The sequence below is a fragment of the Salminus brasiliensis genome, chromosome 17 (genome assembly GCF_030463535.1).
Source record: "Salminus brasiliensis chromosome 17, fSalBra1.hap2, whole genome shotgun sequence".
NCBI lineage: Eukaryota > Metazoa > Chordata > Actinopteri > Characiformes > Bryconidae > Salminus > Salminus brasiliensis.
The window spans coordinates 4505297-4522673 of NC_132894.1; the positions used below are offsets into that span (position 1 = coordinate 4505297).

At 40.5% G+C, this 17377-nt stretch overlaps 2 protein-coding genes across 3 annotated transcripts; both read left to right on the forward strand.

The window, feature by feature from the left end:
• Positions 1–1179: 1179 nt before the first annotated feature.
• Positions 1180–5161, forward strand: mibp (muscle-specific beta 1 integrin binding protein). Of its 2 annotated transcripts, XM_072659919.1 has the most exons (8): positions 1180–1358; positions 2101–2191; positions 2786–2834; positions 3023–3197; positions 3579–3650; positions 3750–3856; positions 3979–4064; positions 4856–5161. In XM_072659919.1, the coding sequence occupies exons 1-7, from the start codon at positions 1333–1335 to the stop codon at positions 4062–4064; spliced, it is 606 nt and encodes a 201-aa protein (XP_072516020.1). In that variant the 5' UTR covers positions 1180–1332; the 3' UTR covers positions 4856–5161. The 2 variants fall into 2 exon arrangements, with proteins under 2 accessions (XP_072516020.1, XP_072516021.1); XM_072659920.1 differs by lacking the exons at positions 1180–1358; positions 2786–2834 and having other exon boundaries at positions 2114–2191.
• Positions 5162–10435: 5274 nt separating this feature from the next.
• loxl5a (lysyl oxidase-like 5a) lies at positions 10436–14754 on the forward strand. Its single transcript, XM_072659918.1, has 7 exons — positions 10436–11156; positions 11828–11936; positions 12968–13105; positions 13301–13457; positions 13657–13752; positions 14520–14635; positions 14706–14754. The coding sequence occupies exons 1-7, from the start codon at positions 10436–10438 to the stop codon at positions 14710–14712; spliced, it is 1344 nt and encodes a 447-aa protein (XP_072516019.1). The 3' UTR covers positions 14713–14754.
• Positions 14755–17377: the final 2623 nt, after the last annotated feature.

A 17377-nucleotide genomic window follows, 5' to 3' on the forward strand; every position in this document is an offset into this window, starting at 1 on the left:
ATCAGAGGGATAAACGTGCAGCTCTACAAGTGTGCCAGGGGGTTAGACTGTCCCACGAAACCTTTCCCCTAAATACATGACTCCTCATCCGGGACAGCACTGGAGCTAAAAGCTGCCTGCATGGAGAGCTTTGTGATAAGACTCCAAAAGCCCTTTAATTCACACATTCCCACCTGCAGCCAGTTTGATCAGGAACAGTGTCAACAGACCAGGAGTGTAAATATGATTACATTCAACCAAATTTGTGTTCATAATTACAGTTTATCATTTTTCCAAAAACATCTGCTTTAATATAGTTTTGACCATATCCTTATTTATCCTGATAGTTTTCCATATTTCATAAATAATCTGCTTTAATTTAGTTTTGGCCATATTCTTATTTATCCTCACAGTTTTCCATATTTCATAAATAATCTGCTTTAATATAGTTTTGACCATATTCTTATTTATCCTCACAGTTTTCCATATTTCATAAATAATCTGCTTTAATATAGTTTTGACCATATCCTTATTTATCCTCATAGTTTTTCATATTTCATAAATAATCTGCTTTAATATAGTTTTGGCCATATCGTTATTTATCCTAATAGTTTTTCATATTTCATAAATAATCTGCTTTAATATAGTTTTGACCATATCCTTATTTATCCTCATAGTTTTTCATATTTCATAAATAATCTGCTTTAATATAGTTTTGGCCATATCCTTATTTATCCTCATAGTTTTTCATATTTCATAAATAATCTGCTTTAATATAGTTTTGGCCATATCCTTATTTATCCTCACAGTTTTCCATATTTCATAAATAATCTGCTTTAATATAGTTTTGACCATATTCATATTTATCCTCACAATTTTCCATATTTCCTAAAATCCCTACAATTTTAAATTTTTTCTCAAACCTTTTCTGTCAGATGTGTGTCTACAAATTGCAGCCATTTAACCAGGATAGCCATGCATGTGAAAAACGTTTAATTTCTTAATTAATATTAATATTTATTTATCAAGTTTATCTCATGACTCTCACCAGTTTCAGCCGCTTCCCACCCTTAGCTTCATTAAGTGGGTGTGTTCTAACCCCGTTGCGCCCGCCTTCCCTTCACTCTGATTGGTCCATGCGTTGTGGGCAGGGCTTTGATTGACGCGCCATGTCTTGCTTATATAGCCATGTCGCGCGGCCGTTCTCTATTCAAGGAAGGAAGCGTGGGTCGGCTCTGAGGTCGAAGAGGTTTTATTTTTATAAAGTTTGTCTGTCTTGTCTATCTTTCAGGCCTGAGATAAGGCTAAGTGCTTGATATTCTCGCTTTGGCGGAAGAAAACAGACTGGAGAAGATGAAGTTTATCATAGGAATCGGCGGGTAAGTGCCACATAGTAGGTTAAATTTGTGGGGACTGTGTGTTAAATATTAGAGATATTTAGACGATGGCTGGTTTGGGTTAGAGATGTCTAGAGAAGCAGGGTTTTGCGGTCTGTCGGCGCTTTTAGGTGGTCTGTGGCGCGCGTGAGCTATTTAGCTAGGCAACTTTAGGCGGGAGATTCAAAACACAGCGCGCGCGCAACGTGTACGTTACCCTTAAACGACCCGGTGAAGAGGAAGCAGCTAGCTAGTGCTGTATCCGCTCACATCAACACAACTAACTAACTAATAACAATAATTCTGTTCATTTGAGGCTTCTTTAATATCTAACATCTGATTCTGCTTCATAATGTCTTCACTTTAACGTCTGAGTAACGTTAGCTGGTTGTTTATTCTCAGTGCCGCCCATTGACCACGTGCTTTTGTTTTTGTCACGATGACCTTCCTTAAAACGTAGTAGTTAATAGTTATCTAGTTTAATGTTTTTTTTTAATTACCACTATATCTAATACCTTGTTTTAATAAAGAAATGTTTTTTAATTATTATATTATGAGGAAATATTTAATAAAATTATTTACTACCTGTTCTGTTACGTTAGCTGAATTTATCCCGCCAATTTTTAAACCTAGACATCATGGTGGCTAGCTAGGTCAGCAACAGCCTTATAAAATCAGCTTTATTAATTTATTAAAGCAAATTACACTTTACAAAGGTTAAGTAAGCTGTTTATTGTCTTTTTAGGGTGACCAATGGAGGAAAGACCACACTGACCAATAGGTTGGTCAAAGACTTGCCTAACTGCTGTGTGGTTCACCAAGATGACTTTTTCAAGGTGAGTTAAAATTTCTTGGTTATTTTTTTTTTTTATTCAGTAATTTTCACTGTATTTAGCATAAAAATGCTAGATATGTCAAGTGTAGTCATGGTCCGTGTAGAGACTAGGCTTGCTTATCTAGCTAATTGTTTTTGTATACCTTAGTTTATGTATATTTGTACATTTTCTAATGTATTTCTTTAAATAATGTGATTTGTTCACATGTAAGTTCTAACAACTCTTGTCACTCCCACACAAACCTTGTATCTGCAGTTTATTTATTTTTTATGTTGGCTTTGTAGCTTTTGGTACAATGTGTAAATACTTCTACTACCCAAATGATTTGGAATAAAATATTTTTACATCAAAGGCTTTTTGGAGATGCATGGTTTGTGTGTGTGTGACCAGAATCTGCTTTCTTAGGAGTGTATTTCTACTTTTATCTGAGCTCAGGTGAAGAGAATGCTTTAGAATAGCAAACTTGGCTTAGTTTTTAGTGGGTGGGTGGACGGACAAAGCGTGTTTTGTCCAGTGTGATGGTGTGATCAGATCTGCTAGATCGTGGAGCACTTTGTGGCTTCTGCAGTGTTTTACTGGTCACTGTTATTTCAGCCGCCGGATCAGATAGAAGTCGGAGAAGACGGCTTTAAACAGTGGGATGGTAAGAATGAGATTTGACCATCGGCGACCCAATAACTTCTCCTCTAGTACACTGCCTCCTTAAAATCCATTTAAAAATGTCATTCCCTTTCCATTTACCCCCATCCTATTCAGAGTTTGAATAAACTTCAATCATTTGCCAATATCATGGTTTTACATCGTGCCTTTGTTTGTTTTTGTCCTCTTTAGTGATCACCGCGCTGGATATGGAGGCCATGGTGAACACCATCAAAGGCTGGCTTGAGAACCCAGTCAAGTTTGCACGATCTCACGGCATTCAAGTGACCCCAGCTGCAGAAATCAGCTCTCCAGAAAGCCAAATCCACATTCTAATTGTGGAGGGATTTCTTCTCTACAATTACAAGTGAGTTACATAACAGTACATGTAGATCAATCTGTCTTCTTAGAAACATGTCTGAGTGCCCCATGGGTCATGTGACAAGTTGTCATGGTTCACACACACACACCGTGTGTGCTGGAGGAACGTCCCTGACTGCCCCTAACTGATGCCTCTGCAGGCGTGTAGATAAGCAATGTCAGCTGACTCAGGCTGTCTGTGTCGACTTCGATTGGGCTGTTTGAACGTAATGTGCTCCCTTAGTTATATCTGCCACTGCAGCACCCACCGTTTACCAAAAAAATGCAGTTCTTGTACCATGTTACTTAGGAACAGGTATTCTGTAGAACCATGTGAGGCCCAAATGTTCTGAGACGCATGTGTGTGTGCTTTGGTTCCCCCTTACAGGCCTTTGATGGACGTGTATGACAAATGTTATTACATCACCATCCCTTATGAGGAGTGCAAAAGAAGGAGGAGGTGTGTAATGGGCTTTATTAAAGTTCAGTAGGTGCACTACATGACTGCAGTTTTAGGATGGTCCCCACTAATTAATATGCTTTAATTTCTTAAACTTAGTACGCGACAGTACACCGTTCCTGACCCTCCTGGCCTGTTTGATGGTCATGTGTGGCCCATGTACTTGAAGCACAGAACAGCGATGGAGACGAGTGGCTTGCCCATTGGTTCGTAAACTGGCTTTCTAATCTAATTTTGTGTTAATTTGCACTATAAGTATCAATTAGTAAAGGTAAAGTATGTAAAATTGCTAAATTCTGATTTTTTAATTTATTTATTTTTAAACCAGAATACCTGGATGGCTTGAAAACAAAAGATGAGATCTACAACCAGGTGTATGAAGACCTTCACAACAACCTTCTGAATCGTTTATAGGTAAGAGGGAATGCATGTTTGTAATGACAGTCATTGAGCTGATGACTTTATATGTGGAAGTAAATGGGAGGGAAAACCAGTTAGATCTCAATGTAAAAAGTAATGAACCTTGGTGGACATCGTTTGCATTGTATGCTTTGGAGATGAATCTTATCTTGTCCTTCCAGTCATGAGTATGTTACTAAAGATGTCACATTGGATGAAACAGACAAGTGGTTTAGCTCTTCTGAAAAGTGTAGCACTATTTTTAGCATGTCCATGATCCCCACCCCACTAGGGCCTCAGTTGGGTGGTTCTTGCAAATTCATACTGTTCATCTGAAGCGGTAACTGGTATTTAGATATGCACATTGAGTTTTCCACTCAGTCATTGATAAAGAAAAAATTATTCAAGGTATTACACATACAGGCATATGACTGACTACACATGCTTCTACACATTTTAACTGTTACGGTTTATTTTTATTTATTTATTTATTTAGTTTTTCCCCCATGGGATTTAAAATTTGGTGTGGGGGTGGGGGGGCACAATTGTCAATCTTTAGACCAATGTCTAAAACCCACTAAAGACTTTGACCATATAAATTTACATGGAAGTGCACTTCAAATGCTAAGTTGTACCTTTGAATTCCAATAGACTTTAGGGAGGGGGGTGGGGGGCTGCATTGTTGCCCTGTTCTGCCTGTAGCCAATGATCCAGTCTGACTGAGGCCACAATTGTTACCATTGTGCAAGTAGCTTTTAAAGTGGTGAGCATGCAAATTGACACTACTTCTCTCTTTTGTCTTTCAGCAGGAGCATCCTGAGCAGCAGCTCATGTGTACAGAACTGTAAATACCTTCCACTGATTTAATTTGATTTTTCTTTTTTTGATTTTTAAACCAAATGCATATGTTTTGTAAATAGGATGATGGAATGTTAACTTATGTTTTTGGAGAAACATTTTTCATTTTAGGGTTTGTTATGAAAGTTATTTTATTCTTTCTATTTGAATACTATTCAAGGCAGTACCTAGTTACTCTTAATCCATGAAGGCAATAGTCACCTTACCATTCAGTGAAAAATGTTTGCCAAATAAACTCCAGTTTATTACTGTCACATGTTGTATTTCTTTTTTGTATCATCACTCTGCTTCTGACAGATTAGGCACAACTTGCATAGTTATTAAATGAACACATGGCAACTTAACACACATTTTACCTAAATATTCACATTTATCATTTAAATACAGAAGGCATTTGTGTTTATACTGCCCATTTGCAGTTAGTCCCTCCCATTGTTCCATTACACATTGTGCCTAATTTCTTTAGGTGGCTGTTTTGTGCCAAGTAGCTTTGTTGTACAGACTAATGTACTGAGCCAACTAATGTTCTGTTGCTTTGGTGAGGATGGTACTCCCAAGTAACTTATTATATATATATATATATATATATATATATATATATATATATATATATATATATATATATATATATATATATATATATATATATATATATATATATATATATATATATTTTATTAATACAAAGAAATGGTCCACAGGCAGTCATTTTATCTATATAACTAGAACAATTACTATGTGCTTTTCTATACGTACATTGTCACGGTTGTGTAGTAAACTTCTATTTCGATTTTAAAGAAATAGAAATGCAGTGACCATGGTAAAGGTGCACGTATTTGTTACTGTACTATGTACAGCTAAATGTGTCCTCCACATTTAACCCATCTGTAGTAGTGAACACACACTAGTGAACTAGGGGCAGTGAGTATACACACACACACCCAGAGCGGTGGGCAGCCAATTCCACCGCCAGGGAGCAGAGAGGGTAAAGGGCCTTGCTCAAGGGCCCAACAGTGGCAGCTTGACGAGCCCAGGAATTGAACCCATATGAAAATATATATATATACACAAACATTGTGGTGTAGTCTGCTCTCTCTCTATCATGAACATGATAAGCCAAATCACAACCCCCTACCAAAAATGACCAGATGGCTGGGGTGGCTCTTCAAGATCTCAAAAGGCCAGTGTGGAAAAGTGGGTGCTGGCTGGCTGCAGGTTCTACTCTTCGCTGTAGATGTTGAAGCCAAGCTGTGGACAGTTTGTTGGCACTGCAGCGCGAGTCAGATGCCTTATAATACAGTTACACAACCAGGTGACACTGGAGTGTCAGTGTGATGGGTGACTGAGGGTCGGAGAGTGTGACTACATTCCTGACACTGTAAGATTTAAAAAAACATGGTCATAGGTGTGCTACGTCTGAAAATCACTTCAGACGAATGCGCTGTAGATTTACTACCTTAACTAACAACCTCGGGACTCTGGTCTTCAAGCCTCTGGAATTTCTTATTGGGCTGAATGCACACTGGACACTTTGATGGAATCCTCTACAATGTAGCTCCACCTTGCTGGTGTATCATCACCAGGGATCATTTGTGTTGGGCATCCTCTGGTTCCTCATTAATTGTCAGTTTCTGACCACAGAGATGCTTATGGTTGGATCATTTCAACCGAGCAGTGACCGTGATGTGCCTACGTCCAGCTGAGAATGGTCCAGAATCTGAATAATATCTGTTCAATGGTGGTCCTACTCGTCCACAAACTTATAAGCAAGTACATGTTGGGGCCAGAAGAGTTGTTCCAAGGCAGGAGTTTCTGATAAAGTGGACAGTATCCATTGAATGATGCGTCTGAGAAAGCAGTTTCCACTGGACACTCCTCAAAGGTCAACAGGACATATAAACACAGATGGTGATTCACAAAGTGAGTCATTACAATAATACCAGCAAGCTCACTCTGTCACTTTACACTGTTTGACCTTTTCTTGGCTATAAAGGTGTGAGTTCTGCCCACTGTAACGCATTGGTCACTCATCCATGTCTGCCATTGCTACACTGAGCAATAAAGTCTATACTGAGCATCAAACTGAAGGGAAAACAAGCACAGTCTAGACATGTTCCTGAAGGAGGCCAGACCCCCTTTAAATGTAGAACAGGCCGGAACACCTAAAAGAATTTTAAATGGTCTGTAGAGCTTTTATTTATTTTCTGCTCCTCAATTTCAACGCAATGGTCACTATTTTCACCACGCAGGGATAAGTAACGTAGGCTACAAATGAGTCACGCACAAATTACTGGGAGCCCTTAAATACTTCGGACATATGCGGGTGCTGTGTGTATATTTAGCTGAGATTCTTCCCATGCCAGGAGAGGGGAAATAGCCTTTATAATACAGGGCCGTGTGTGATCCTGTGTGTTTCTGGATGACTGGTCATTTCCACTGCTTTGTTTGCAAATATTTTAATCTACGAGGATTAAAGTCGAACAGCAGCAGCGTATTCTTAGCATTACTTTGACGAGGCCTCTTTCTCACACTTCCCGGATGAATTCTTTTTAAAGTGATTGGTATTTCTAGGTCACCTATCTTGAAGGCTTTCAGATAATGGGGAGTTATAGCATGTTGGACATGGGCTGGTTTCTATTTACAGTTTATTTTTCAGTTATTTGCACCTTTTAAGTCAAAGAAATGGCATTTCTCAATTAAACCTAGTAAATTAATGTAATATTCGAATCTAATATTGGGCCTAAAACAAATTCCTAGAAGTCCAGCTTTTCTTATGTAGTTTATAATCATCACTGTTAATATTCCAGGCAATATTAACATTGCATAATTGAAAAATCTATTAAAATTAATGAAATTATTATAAGATACTCTAATTTAAATTAAATTAAATGTTTTTTATATTAAAGTATACTATAGCATCTTAAACACTTGAAGCTAAAATGGTTCTATAACGTATTGGAAAGAGGTTTTTTGACTTTATTGTGCTGTATGAAACCTACAGAAGGTGTTCCAATAATCAAAATACCTCATTTTATAACAGGTTCCTCAAGTGTTATTTAGGGTAATGGTTTTATAATGGTGTAAAAGTTCCCCAGACAAAAAATATGGCATCTTGCATGTGTAACTGGTAGTAACGTCCGGCTCCTGCAATGCACTAGGACGATCTAACTAGGCTATAAATACCTGCAGGGTGTGTGACTGGATTCACAGATTGAGAAGAAGTGGTACAGTGCAGTGAGAGTCTCGTCAGATGTACGTAAAAAGGTTTGCTAAGCAGATGTTAATGATTGGCTAAAATTGCATTGGGTGATTGCATTGGGTGTGCCAAAAACTATAGTGTGAAGGTAGTCAATTCTTGTCTAGTTCCTGCACAGTATTGCCAAAAGAATAGGACTCTCTGGAGCAGACAAATATTAACCTAGAGGCATCATGCCTAATGCCAGGTGTGGGCCAGAGGGGTAAAAAGCATTGAGCTGTGGAGCAGTGGAAGAACTGTGTTCTCTGGAATGATGAATGGTGGTGCTCCATCCAGTACTTTTGGGATGAGTTAGGGATGAGGTGGGGTGGGATAGTGATCATCCAACATCCTGACCTCACTGAAATTCCTTGTCAACGAATGCAATCAAATCCTCACAGCAATGCAAATCCCAAATCTACTAGAATGTACAGTAAAGACAGTTACTCCAACAAAAGCAGGAAAAACTCTTTTTTAATCCTTTTGATTTTGGAAGAAAGCATGAATAAGTATGTGTCCCAATACTTTTGTCCATTTAGTATATATTAAGAGAAGCATTTATGTAAATTATATGTGTATAATAAACCTCTGAAGGTTTAAAGGACCTCCACATAAGTCCAACAAAGCTCTACGATGAAGCCTCAATGGGTTTCGAACACTTATGACATGGAGGTTCTTCAAACCCTTTACAGGGTTTTCACATTTCATCTCTGTGATTCTGCAGGGGACCAAATAAGGGGCTTCCATTGCATCTCAGAGGGGACTAGAGTACTGTACTGGGAGAGAACGTACTTAGTTACATTCGGTATCATCAACAAGCTCGCTGTTTCATTATCACTAGGCCTCGCTTGATCATGTGTCCCTGCTGATTACCAAGCTTAAGAGTACAGAACATACCAAGGAACTCCGCTGTGATGTAAGCGCCAGTGAACCGAGTGCCCAGCTTTATCTGCAGTGCACCCTGGTGGTCAGGTCAGTTCAGGCTCTTGTGGATTTATTGATTTACACATGTAAATGAATGATATATATACTAGACCTAAGGCCTAACTAGATGTTGCTACTTTCAGAGAGTGAATCTGAATGCATGCACTTAGAAACCCTGTTCTTTGTGTGTATGCCTTCCCAAAAGTGTCAAGTAATAAAGTACAAATACTTTGTTACCTTACTTTAGTAGAAATGTTGGTTTTCTAAACGTTACTGGAGTAATTATTTACTTTTCAGCGACTTTTTACTTCCACTTCTCACATTTTCACCCAATTATCTGAACTTTCACCTCCTTACATTTTAAAAACAGCCTCGTTCCTCCTATTTCTTTTCCCTTAGTTTTCATTCCGGCTCGTCATCAATAAAAACCCTCTCCAGATAAATCTCTCCATCCGGAAAGTGAGAGTCTGATCGTGATTGGATGAGAAGTATAAACAGACACCATTCTAACTCCCTATTGGTTTATAAGCGATCCATCACACCTGCACACGTCCCGTCACTCTCCAGCGAGCTCACAGCAGACGTCTGTAGTCTAGTATGAAGACTGTGTCCGTGGCAGAGACTCAAGAGAGCTGCACTGAAACGTCCCGACTGAGCCCCACATTTACACTCCAATAAAGCTTATTGATCACACGCCTCTGAAGTCTGACTTTCTGCAGCTTTACAAAACTTCTAGACAACGACTCCTCATATTTTCCTCCATGAAGCTCATGTTAATGCTCAGTAGAGCACAGAGACGCTCCTTTAATAGAGCTGATATTACTGAAATGCTTCATTTTCAATGGGCAGATCTGCAGCTGAAACAGGAGCCTAGCCCAACATTTTTAACATCAACATTTTAATAGAACATTCTCCTCATTATGACTTTTAGAGGAATGGGGTTTTGGGGAGGGGGGGGGGGGGTAGTGCACTATTGACCCCTGTGGCGCGGCCTAAGCTTTCGGCCTTTGTTTTCCTTCCATTACTTTTACTTTTCTACTTGGAGTCGTTCTGAAACCAGTACTTTTACACTTTTACTGGAGTAAAAAGCTTCCGTTGATACTTCAGCTTCTATAGAAGTCTTTTTTTTAAACCCTAGTATCTCCACTCACTTCTACCTGAGTCATGAATGTGAATATGCCTGAGACCTTTGTGCTTTCCTAAACAGAGAAAGAGAGAGTGACTGAGAGTAAGACAGAGGCAGAGAGAGAGAGGTGTGTAAACACACACTCAGTGCACGCCTCCTTCTAAAAGTGAGGGACTGAGAGGAGGTGAGCTGTAGAGCTGCAGCACCTTCACATCGCCAGCGTTAACCTTCAGTTCCTTCACCATGTCCAGATGCGAACTCATGCTGTCCCTGCTGTGCCTTTTGGTCGTCTTCGGCACGGCACAGCGCCCGGCGAGGGTGCGCAACTCCTCACCAAAGAGACGTCAGGTCCACTGGGAAAACAACGGCCACCTTTTCAGCTTGACCAGCACATGGTCCGAGTACTATGTGCCCTCAGCCGCGAGGAGGACCACCCCGCTGTTCGTCTCCAGACACACCCTTCTGAGGTCCCAAAGAAGACAGGGAGAGCACACACGACCTGGAGTCTCTGCTCCTCACGCAGACACAAGAAATGACATGACATCTGGAATACCAGAGCCCAGGAGCCATCAGCATCGGCCTTCTCCACACCCAGGGACTGTGAGAAGTGCTTTGGAGGCCAGACCATCGACACCGACTTCTCAAACCTCTTCAAACTCAACAAATGCTACATCTGCACCAGACCAAAGACGCACCCAATCAGCCACTGGCTCCACAGCTGGTCAAGGAGGGGTTCCACAGCCAGCCAGCAGATCTCCTCCAGTCACACTCTATGACTACAACAGTACAGATGGAGCAAATGCGCCGTTTCAGGTTGACCGAAGGCGAACAGGTGACGATGTGATGGAAGATGAACACACTTCCAATGGAAAGAGTAGAAATTCAGTTTTCTATGATCTAAATCCGTCAACGGGGAGGCAGCAAAACAGAGGACCAGGCTATGGTACTAGATATTTCCATCATGGTAAGGCAATCTTACTATAGAATTATCCAAAAGGGGGTCCAAAAGTCTGAGACCACAATGAATATCCACCTTAAGTGCACACTGCTATTATAGCAACAGGGGGACTTACCACCAAATACTGAAATTCTGTATTTTGAGTATAATGAAAGGAAAGGCATTTTTAATTTGTGGCCCCAGACGTTTGGGCCCCACTGCACCTTTATAAAACCCTGTTCTTCATTAGTCTATGAGTTATTTATGAGTTATTTATATTTATGAGTTAGTTATCTATAAAGTTATTTACATTTGTTAGATTACATGAATGCCTCCCCAGCTAACATGTCCATGCCTGTATGGGGTGCCCAATTGGGAACCAGAATTTTTTGTCCTCGGGTTCCATGTTGGCCTCACATATTTATTCCCACCAGGGTCCGTGAGGGGGCCAGGAGAGATTACGCATGGACCCCATCTGGGTTGTACACTGCACATATGCCCTAGACGGGACCCATGTGGGATTAAGGTGGGATGTAACAATGGGACTCATTTGGGAAGCCCAGTAGTAACAAAGTATGTACAAATCCACCAGGAACCCACTTAACCCTGGTTCCACCCATGTGAGCCCCTCATGGGCATGTTGGGCACACACCTCTTCTCATTTAGCAGAATTAACACAAAACTTTCATATCGCCCAGGTCTGCCGGACCTCGTCCCTGATCCACACTACATTCAAGCTGCGTCTTATATCCAGCGTGTGCAGATGTATGCTCTGAGATGTGCAGCTGAGGAGAACTGCCTGTCCCGGTGCGTCCAGCCTGTACTGACCCTGCCTACCTTAAAGATACAATTAATAAGACGCCATACTGCATGAAGCCAGTTGTTGTGGGTTTCATACACCTGCAATAAGGAATCCAACTCCAGTAATGTACCATAAGACCATCTACTGTTCCTTTTAAATGTCCAGTGCCAGAGGAGTCCAGCACATCTGGGTGGTTTCTTTTTTATTTTAGCACACCTGGAATGATCTGTTTAGTTGAATGTTGAAGAAAATATATTGTTATGTGTTCCTCATGTACAAGTGTAGTGACTACAGGGTGGGTTGGAGGGGAAATCTAGTAAAGATTAGATTAGCAAGAAGGTTAGATGCTTTGTTGATTGGACTGGAAATCGTATGTATTATATTTTGGAGTTAAAAGTGTCAAAAAAGGGCATTTGAGATTCCAAAACTGTGAAAAGTATACTATAAAAGTTTGGCAAAATGTAATAAAATATGTGGACTGTTGTTTGTCAGTACTGGCTATATGGATGTAAATGTTTCAGTAGGAGATCAGCTCTGAAATTCACACCAGTGGATCTCAAATCAGTCCTCTGAGACCTTCAGATGGTCCACATTTCTGTGTTATCTCATCATACTCTAGGTGTTATAAAAGGTTCTTTGAGTAATGCCATCGAATAATAATTTTTGCTTCCAATGAGACCCATTTCTGTAGACATTTGAGTGCGAAGAACCCTCAATTAATGTAAAGATTCCCATTTAAACGTTCTTCAGAAATGGCTCTTTAAGGTGGTTCTTCTGTGAAATCACTCAAATAACCCTTTAAAGCACCTTTATTTTTATTTCTGCGCCTGAACCAGGCCATTAAGAATGCTGAATGTGCTTCAGATGTGATGAAACCTGGATTACAGCAAAACGTGGACCAGCTAAGGGTCCTGAGGACGGGTGTGAGAACCACGGTGTTGCACATGGATATGCTGACTAGTTAACAGGGTTTTATGACGTGTGCATTTGTGTCCAGCACTAACCTGATAGAATCCCTTTGCCTTTCTTTATTCAGCTCTGCTTACAGACGAAGTGTGCGAGACCTTGACTACAGGGTTCTTCTCCGGTTCCCCCAGAGGGTCAAAAATCAAGGCACTGCAGACTTTCTTCCTGAGAGGCCACAGCATCAGTGGGAATGGCACAGCTGCCACCAGTACGTCTGTAGATACTGGACCTTATTCACCAACGGGTTCTCTTTAAAACCTGCTTGCACAATATTTTTCCATATTAATTTATTAATAAATATTAATACAAGCAGAGCTGTGAACAATTCTGAGATTTAAAAGCCCATCAGGGCCTAGTGTTTTATTCATATATCAGTTCCAACCATGTTTCATCCATCCTTCAGACATTACCACAGCATGGAGGCCTTCAGCAGCTATGACCTTCTGGATGCTTCTACAGGCCAAAAGGTAGCAGAGGGACACAAAGCAAGTTTCTGTCTGGAGGACACCAGCTGTGATCCAGGTGTTCGGCGTAGATATGCCTGCACTGCTCACACCCAGGTAAAGCCCCTTCTGCACTTCATCTCCTATCATATGCAGCTGCTTTCACGCTAGGTGAGCACTAGTAAGGACTTCATTAGTGACCATGAACCTCCTTTATAATTCAGACATCAGACACTCAGTCATAAAACTATGGTGAAGCTCCTGCTTGACGTCTGCAGACTTTAAATCTGTGCTACTGCGCTTGTGTTTGGAGCAGGGTTTAGGTCCAGGCTGCTACGACACCTACCACGCCAGCATTGACTGTCAGTGGATCGACGTGACAGACGTTCCTCCTGGAGACTACGTCTTGAAGGTGAGATGGTGGGACATGACCTCTGACATGGCCTTCTGCAATTTTACAAGGTAGCGAGAAATATATAATTATGTGAGGGATAAAATCCCTGGAAACCATAGATGGACTATGGAAATGGATGCAGCATCACCATGGAAACCATTGTAGCATAACCATGCATCATTGGCCTATACCCATTTACATTTACGTGATGCTGCCTATGTCCACAGTTATGCTACAATGGTTTCCAAGGTGACAGTGCGTTCGTTTCCATAGTTACGCTACATGGTTACATTACATTCACCATCAAATGTGTCCAAATGTTTGTGGACACCCTTTCTAATGAATGCATTTAGCTACTTTAAGTTGCATGTATAGCTGACACAGATGTGCAAATGCACACACACAGCTTGCCTAGTATCTATAGAGTAGTATTGCCAATAGAATAGGACCGACTCATTTTAGCAGATAAACTAAAATTAAGCTATTGGTATCATGCCACCATGCCAGAGATGAGGTGAGGTGGTGATCATCCAACATGCTGACCTAACTAAAGCTCTTGCTGCTGAATACAATCAACTTCCTGGACAGTAGAGAGTTACAGTTACTCCGGAAAAAGCAGGATCAACTTTTTTAATAGCCTTGATTTAGAAAGAAACAATAAATGAGCAGGTGTCCCAATACTTTTGTCCAATTTTTATGGTTAAGCGATATGCATTTCTCCCCTACTTCTAAAAAAAAACGAATGTAAACTCTAATAGTTGACCTCTCACTCTTTTCACTCTCAGGTGACAGTGAACCCCAATTTCCAAGTACAGGAGTCTGATTTCTCCAACAACGTGGTCCGGTGTGATGTCAGATACACTGGCTCTCTTGTACAAGCTCACAACTGCAGAATTACAGGGTAAGTTCATTTGCAGGCAGATGATTCCATATTAATAAAATATCACCTAAACCCCACTTTCTTTTCACAGAGCTTGATCCAGTCTGTCCTGCAGCGTGTGGGACATAATGCTTCATTTATAATCGTTTGCTTTATTATTATTATTCTGAAAAAGAAATTTTGTAATCCAATCAAATCAAATGCCTTTTATTGTTGTATTAATACACGTAAAAGGAGTGAAAATCCTAGGTACACTCCCTCACTGTAGTTAATATGCAATATGTACACAATAAAATACAGAATATTTACACCATACTATACCTTATACTATACTATTGCATTGTTCCAGACATACAAGCTAATGATACACTATATGGACAAAAGTATTGGGACACTCATTCATTCTTTCATTGACACTCATTGATTGTATTCAGTAACAAGAGCATTAGTGAGGTCAGAATGTTGGATGATGATCTCCACCCCACCTCATCATCCCAAAACTACTGGATGGAGCTCCACCATCCATCATTCCAGAGAACACAGTTCTTCCACTTCCTCCACAGCTCAATGCTGCTGGGGGGCTTTATACCCCTCTATAGCCCACGCCTGGTATTAGGCAGCATGGTGCCAATAACTTCATGATGTTGATCTGCTCCTGCAGAGAGTCCTATTCTATTGGCAGTACTTCTCTAGAGGGACTAGACGAGCTGTGTGTGTGTGTGCATTTGCACATCTGTGCCTGAAGTAGCTGAATGCAGCCAATAGAAAGGGTTTCCACAAATATTTGGACATATAGTGTATAGAAGCCATAAGAAATATACAGATGTTACAGATGTTGTAGAGCTTTGGTCTGTGTTTAGACTGTGTTCAGTGTGGATATTTCAATGTGATCCAGTATTATTGTGTATTTGTGTGTGTTTTATGAACTTGGTGTGCTTTTCAAGTAAGAGTGCTTTGAAATTTAGGATTTGGGATTGTGTTTGATTTTAGTTGGTTTAATTTGTAATGTTTTTTTAATGTTGGTGTTTATTTATGAATATTATTATGACTTTTAATATGATTAAATTAAATATACCATATACCAATAAAGAGGTATATACAACAGTTAGTTCCAGCCACATGAGCTGATTGGTTGAGAGAGCCCTTCACCATCTCTGCTCATTGGGCACCACAGCAAAGGATGCCCACCACTCTGGGCATGTGTGCTCACTGTCCACTGGTGTGTGTGTATGTGTGTGTGTGTGTGTGTGTTCACAGCCAAATTGTATTTATTATGTGCTTTATAGCAACAGTTTGACTCAGTTCGAGGACTGTAAGATGCTATTCCGTAATGCATTCTGGGATATTTAGCTGTGCCAAGCCCACACAAGTCCTGATACTTCCTCGGACTGTACCTGGCTAGATGCGAGGTTCTGAATGGAGCAGTACTTGGACAGACAAGAACTCAGACTGAGAATCGACCACAGTGGTTAAGCCACTTCTCAACCAATCAGCTCGTGTGGCCGGAAGTAACTGTTGTATAATTCGGAATGACACACTCCCTGTCCTGTCCTGTTCTGTTATTTTGCTTTAATAAAATAATTTGCACACATCTGACTTAAATAATATGACGTATATACATCCAGGCGATACGTGTTCTCTGCATTTATTAATATCACAGTCGCATCACTGTTCTCTTCTATTTGACAAAACCCATTAAATTCTTCCAAATTCTTCGTTCTAACCTGCCTTCATGAGAGAAGTCAGTGTATTTTTCTGATTAATGTAATTTAAGCATCACTGGAAGAACATTTTATGCAAGAGAAGGACAGAGAAGGCCTTATTGACTCAAGCAGGTACATATAAACTGTTTTTGTTTTTAAAAAAGTGTAAAAAAGGCTGGTGTATTTACGTGCTGAGCAAAATCCAAATAACCAAATTCAAACACTTGAGTCCCGGATTAAACATCAGCAAATTACCATAGTCCTTGATGCTGGGAGTCATTTCCTCAATGGATCCAGTTTGATCCATTTTTCAAGTCATTAAATCCAATTTCTATTCGGATGCTCAGCTAAAAGCGAAGAACTCTGGCTGCATGTACGCCGATTTCTGTAAACACAAAGATTAAGGAGGTTTTAATGGTTTTAAACATTTTGACTGCATAATTAAGTGAACATACAGGCTTGAAGAAGGAGGGGAGACAGTACTAAGTGAACGAGGCAGGGGCCAAGAAATCAGGAAGCGTCAACAGAAAACAGTCTAACAGTCTGCTAACGTTTTTCTAATGCGATTCGCTGTTGATTGACTGGCAGACAGTCGGGTGCCTGCTGTTTCCCCTGCTTCTCCAGACAAAGAGGTCAGAGCTGGTTGAGTTTGCTCAAACAGACTGAGGCTCTGCAGAGGCCTCCTGCAGGCCACCCTTGTCTGCTTCCATTAAAATGACAGAAAGGAGTGAAATTCCACAGCCAATATAGTGCAGAGTTCAACCTGCAGGTCACGTACAGTGAACGTGACTCACGGGAGACCTTTGCCGCCATGAACTTACGCACATGTGGTCAGTTTCATGGATGTGGATTGAGCCTAGTGCTAATGTCAGAAGTGTTGTAGATGATATATCCTCAAATAAACATCTATAAAATGTTATTTGGGGACCACACAGCCTGCTAACAGGTAAGTCATCAACACAATTCCCTGTTTCATTAGTTTTTGGTCTCTTTAAGCTCAGTAGGATACAGAATACTGTAATAGCCACTCCAGCCCAGTTGATGGCAAAAGCCTCAGTTG